Source organism: Euprymna scolopes, chromosome 29 (assembly GCF_053919585.1).
Source record: "Euprymna scolopes isolate OS-2025 chromosome 29, ASM5391958v1, whole genome shotgun sequence".
NCBI lineage: Eukaryota > Metazoa > Mollusca > Cephalopoda > Sepiida > Sepiolidae > Euprymna > Euprymna scolopes.
The window spans coordinates 67,974,068-67,980,067 of NC_136510.1; the positions used below are offsets into that span (position 1 = coordinate 67,974,068).

At 32.3% G+C, this 6,000-nt stretch overlaps 1 protein-coding gene across 1 annotated transcript in view; it reads left to right on the top strand.

The window, feature by feature from the left end:
- LOC145252689 (flap endonuclease 1-like) overlaps nucleotides 1-5,321 on the top strand; it is a 53,912-nt gene extending 48,591 nt beyond the window's left edge. The window contains exons 12-13 of the mRNA XM_080112510.1: nucleotides 2,019-2,133; nucleotides 5,123-5,321. Coding sequence (XP_079968636.1) covers nucleotides 2,019-2,133; nucleotides 5,123-5,191 — 184 coding nt within the window. The 3' untranslated portion in view covers nucleotides 5,192-5,321. The remainder of the gene's footprint in view (nucleotides 1-2,018; nucleotides 2,134-5,122) is intronic.
- The last annotated feature ends 679 nt before the right edge of the window (nucleotides 5,322-6,000 follow it).

The window sequence follows — 6,000 nt, forward strand, 5'->3', positions numbered from 1 at the left end:
TTGACTATTTCTCTATTTAATATTGATTCCAGCAACTTACTCATAACACAGAGGAGACTTATTGGTCTGTACTGAGAGGGAGATGACTTATCACCTGAATTCTTAAATACAGGGCAAACTGATGAGGTCTTCCAGGGGGTCGGAAAGCACTTCTCCTTAAGGCAGCGCTTAAATAGTTTCGTAAGTATGGGAGCAAGTTCTGGTTGAAGCTTTTTTAACACTATAATTGGGATTTATTCTGCTTGCTGATTTTTCTGATTAAATTTTTCATATCAGTTTTTGAGGTTTGACTAAATTTTTTAATAAATAGTAGCCAAGTCCAATAACATGGTACAACGATAATAAATGAAACTTGGTTAATCAAAAGCTAAGTTTCGTTTATTAGTTTAAATGCTATTTGAGTCTAACTAATAATTCAACACCTCTTCACACAATAACTTTTTTTTTTTTTTTTTTTGTCGTACTGATCTGCATGGTAATTTGTTTTTTTTTTATTAGTTTTTTAATTTTAATTTATTTTTTTAATGAATTATTATTTTTCTCTGAGGGCAATTTCTTAAGTTTATAAATTTAAAAAGAAAATGTCCGTGTTTGCTGCAATTTTTAATTTATATTTAAAATAATAAATTTTTAGTAAACTTTGTATGTTAAAAGATTGAGAATTTGGGATCTTTAAAACCTACTTCTCTTAAGAAAATTAGTTATTTTAAGTTTTTACACGCTAAAATAATGAATCATGGAATTATACAAATCAGATAGTGGTTTTGTTGCTGTCGGGCTGAGGTATTATTTTGTTCAGCCATAAGAGGTCCATACTTCCCTTTCTTTTTAAGAAGGGATTAGTTCATTGCTAATCAGCTGAGGGATCTGCAGTAGGAATGCTAATGAGGCTGCTCAAACATTTTTTTCTTCTAAAACCACATTTGACCTTGTGTTCAAGGAGGTAAATAATGAACCATTGTACTTCATAATCTCTAATCATTGCTGAGATAATTATGTAACAGTGTCATGGTGACTGAATTCATGCAAACACATTCAAAGAATTTTCTTCTGTTCAACATTAAAAATATCTCCTTTTATTTCAACTTTTCATATTTGATTATCTGCATCATAAAATATCATCTAGCAATCACTGTAAATAGTTTTCCATTTTTTTTCTTTTGTGTATCTAAATGAAACTTCCTTGAGAAAAGTTTCTCTCCTAGAACTCTTCAACTGTGAAACTGTGCTTCCCCACCTGAACAGAACATGATCGTTTTCAAGTCAAATATTAATCAGCTCTTGAGTCATCCTTTTAAATAATCAAATTCTTCTCGGTTTTCACCATCTTTACCAATCCTCACAGTGCTGTCTCAACATACACCTGACAAACTCATTAACCTTTATCCTGAAGTGACTCATAAGTACATTAAATTTTTTTTTTTATCTATTACTTTTTGATATTTGGTATCTGTTTGTCTGAAGCTGAAACTACACAATTTCAAACTACTGTATTATTTTCGATGTTCAATTCAAAGGTGGCTGGTATCATCTGATATATTACCCCTTATGTGTGTATGGAGTATGGATCAGGTAGTTTAGTATATGTTTGTTCTTTTGGATAACATCTTCCCAGCCTAGCAAAAATATACATGTGCTAGTGTTTATAGTTCTTTCAGTACTAAAGTTAGTCAAAAGCTTTAAAAAAAAAAAAAAAAAAAAAAAATGAAGGAAAAATAAAATTTGAAAACATGACTTTTGCTTGTTGGGACAGTTAAATTCTGCACATTAAAATCTATCTTGAGGGGAAACAAATAATTAATTTATAATCATCGATAAACTAAGTCCTCTCCTTGTCCCTACAAACTTTGTTCAAATACAAATTTATCATTTATAAGCCCCCCTTCTCTATCTTTTGATATTGAGTACTGTTGTAAATATTCCTTTCTCTTAATGCTAATATATATCTCAAATAATTGTTCCTGTTTTTAAATTGTATTTCGGCCTTTTTCTTTTCATTACTATGTTTATCATTATAGTGAGGATAGAATTAGAAATGGCATCAAGAAATTGAACAAAGCTCGTCAGGGTTCAACACAGGGACGACTTGACAGCTTTTTCAAAGTCACTTCTATAGTTACCACGAAAAGAAAGGTAAGTACTTTTTTCACTTTTGTTCCCTCGTTTTAATTTTTTCTTTATTAAATTCATCAAAATCTTGTTTGCATTGTAAAAAGTTTTTTATATTATCTGTTCTATGATTGAAATTTTTATAAAAGCAATTCTGAATATTTAAATATAATAACCATTTTTTTAACTGCACCACTTTGGTTGTTAAACATCTGATGCATCTGGATACAGCATCTAGTGATGTTCTAGGAATCATTCAGTGTTTTGGTTCTTCTTAACATCATGCACTTTCCGCTGGGTGACCCAACTGGCTTTGTTCATACCTTAGTCTGTATCCAAATTACTGACAACTAAAGCTAGAGAACTAAGTTACAAATCTTCTGCACTCTCCTTCCATTGTTATTCTACATTCTCTAAATTAAATCATATTCTATAACTTAAAACGATATGTTTTTCAAATGAAAGAAAATGAAGCTTAATTTTTACCCCCACCTGTTGTGTATTTTATATATATATTTTTTCATTAATATTTAAGGGAGCAAATGTCAATATTTAAGAATAATAGAATACTGTACTCAGTTTTGGAAAGCAGTGACTAGACATAATTAGGATATGATATTAAAATTGGACGGCGTACAAAGAAAATAGCCAAATCACTCTAAATTAATAGCAAGATTTATTTTTTTAATTAAATTTATCATACTATTATTGCTTTAGGAAATATAAAATAACTTAAATGTAACTTATTTTAAGAATAAGCTGGATAATATTAAAAGTAATGCTGAAAAATAAATTTCCAGACATTTTTGTGTCTAAACCATTTAAGAGAGAATTTGACTTGTACATTCATATTATATATTTTGCAAGATGTTTTTTTTTTTTCTTTTAAACTTATTGAGATTACTTATCTATAAAAGTGAAATTGTTTGTGTGTGTGTGTGTGTGTACATTTCCCTACCAAACTACTGTCAATTTTCAGTCTACAGACTCGAGATTTGACATAAGGGGTATTGAGATTGGAGAAATCTTTTTAATCAGTTTATAACCAGAAATTTGGATGTCAAGGGGGTTAAAGTTTTAAACAATTAACCTTTGAAAACTCTACCAAATTTCTCCACCAATTTTGGGTCTAAACACTTAAAATTTTAGATGTAGATTACTTGGACATGAATCAAACTTTTTAATTTGATTTGAGCCTAAAACAATAAATGTTAACGGGTGAAAATTGGGGTCAAAGTTTAAAAAAAAAAAAAAAAAAATTGACTTCCGCTGTCTCTACCAAATTACTCGGCCAATTTTTGGTCTAAACATTTGAAATTTTACATAGTGTATTCAGACATAGGGCAAGCTTTTTAATCAGTTTTTGGCTAAAGATTTGGCTGCCAAGGGATCAGTCGAAAAGACTTGACCTTGACGGTCTCTAGCAAACTATTCAGCCAATTTTGGGTCTAAACATTTGAAATTATACATAAAGTGTATTCAGACATGCAAACTTTTTAATCAGTTTTTGGATGAAAATTGTGCTGCCAAGAGATCAAAGTTTACAGAGTTGACCTCTACAGGCTCTACCAAATTCCTCTGCCAATTTTAGGTCTAAACACTTGAAAATTGTAGATGTAGGTTACCTGGACATGAGTCAAATTTTTTAATATATATATAGTTATGAACAGTACATAGGGCCCGGGCTGAACTGCTAGTTAATATTAAAACTAGATTCGCAAAGAAACAATCTATTTCTTTATGGAGGTAATTAAAACATGGGTCCAAGTCCAAATTTGAACATTAAAGAAAAAAAAAAGTAAATACAAAAAGGTCATACTCGAAAAATCACGGAATTTTTTTTTTTTTAATAATTTAGGATTTTTTAGTGATATATTGTAGCTATTAAAAGGCTGATTTTGATTATTTTAGAGAGGTAATCACTTTATTAAATGTGACAGATATTTAATGTTCTCGCATGCTCATAAATTTGATTTTCTCAGTTAAATAATAAACAAAAACAACTTGATCAATTTATGATTTTTGGAATGACATTTTTGTTCTGTGATAGATATGTACAGGGTGGAACCATAAAATTGTCACCCTAAAGAAAACACTACAGTTTTATTTTAAAACTTTTATTGAAAAAAAAATCAATCCAGGTAACTTGATTATGTAGTATAGCTGAGATCTATTCAATGTAGCCACCTTCAGCCTCAACTACCACCTTGGTACAGGTCCAGAATTGATAGCATGCATTTTTCACAAGCACCGGCAGGAGCTTGGCGGATGGGGGAAATCAGGCTAGCTTTGGAGGTTGTGGGAGGTCATGTGATGATGTTATAGACATATGACCAAACAAAGTAGTTCTGTGGGTTCAGGTAGGGAGGGGGAGCAGTGAGAGAAATATACAAAGTCCTTCTGAAGCCGCCTGGGTCTCTTTGGACGTGGACCAGTGCTGAGTCCTGCTGCCACACCCAGAGTCTGCCAGAAGCCAGCTGATTACACCAGGGTATTACCACACTCTTCAGCACATCCAGATACACTTTGGAGGTTTACTTTAAAGCCAACTTCTAAGATGTGAGGTGGCATGATGTGACCCTCACTTGAAACCTCACCAAAGACCAGAACTGCAACTGGAAACTGTTTTCATCACCCTGGGCATGTCCCTGTTATTTGTGGCAATCCAGTGATGCATTTTGAGGGCGCTAGCAATGGTTCTGTTGTCATAACTTGACTCAGTAGAAAGCATGAGTTGTACAGCAGCACATCTCCAATCTTGCTTGTTGAACAGTGTGTCACTTTCAGACATGATAGGCTCCTATCACTCTTTGGATTTGTACACAATTGGCCAACTAGTAGATGGTCTGCAACAAAAAAGAAAACTGGTTTTCATCAAATGGAATCATGTCACCTTTTCTAGGGTAACAATTTTATCATTTCATCCTGTACAAAAAATTTTGTTTAAGGTTGAATTCTGAACTTGCACCAAATTAAAATTCCATTATATCCTAAATTCTACTTTTCTTTTCAGAGTGAAGAAACTAATGGCAATGCCAAAAAGAAGCCTAAAGGAAAAGGAACTTTCAAGAAAGGACGATAAAAATCATTTTTCTTCCATTCTCAGAAGACTTTTTTTTTTTTTTTATGAAATGGAATGTTAGTGAATGACCATTTTTTTTTTTTTTTTTTTTTAGTTACGCAAACCAAAATAAAACGACCTGAATATGTTTTATATTGTTTTGTTCATTATCTTTGCTTTTTAATGAAATTGGTTCTCCAAAATCTCATTCTTTTAATTTTCTGAACAAAAAGAAAAATTGCCACACATTTCCAATTTAAAAATTTTTCCTGAATATTTTTTTACGTCTTCTGTAAGAGCTCGAAAGGCCAGATTCAAGACTGGTCTTAGCCCTTGGGCCATAGATCATTCTTTACTAAAATAGCTTTTTGGCTAGAAGCAAAGTGTAGTATTTGTTCTAATGCTACACTGCATCTTTTCTGTCCTTTGCCAGAGAGAATTCCCTCTAACAGAAAATTTTCATTTGTCTCAATCTAGTGTCTTTAACAGAATATCTTTCTCAATCTAGTGTCTGGACAGAATATCTTTCTGCTGCTCAGGGCACGCAAATTGTGCATGACCCTAAGTCCGTGTGGCAATATTGTCGATTTCGGCCGTCACTCTGGCTTCGTGCTGGATCCAGTCTCTTTCATCATCTGGCGTCAGGGCATGTATGAGCTAAATTTAAATGAGGTCTCACTCCAATTCCCTATCTCTAAACTTCACCTTGTACACTCTTGTCTAATCACTTGCTTTTAAGTCTTTGGCTGACCAAAACCTCCTACAATTGTTAACACATGATTGTCAGTATAACTGATTCTCTTTAACATCTATGTTGAGTGTAGTGTTTA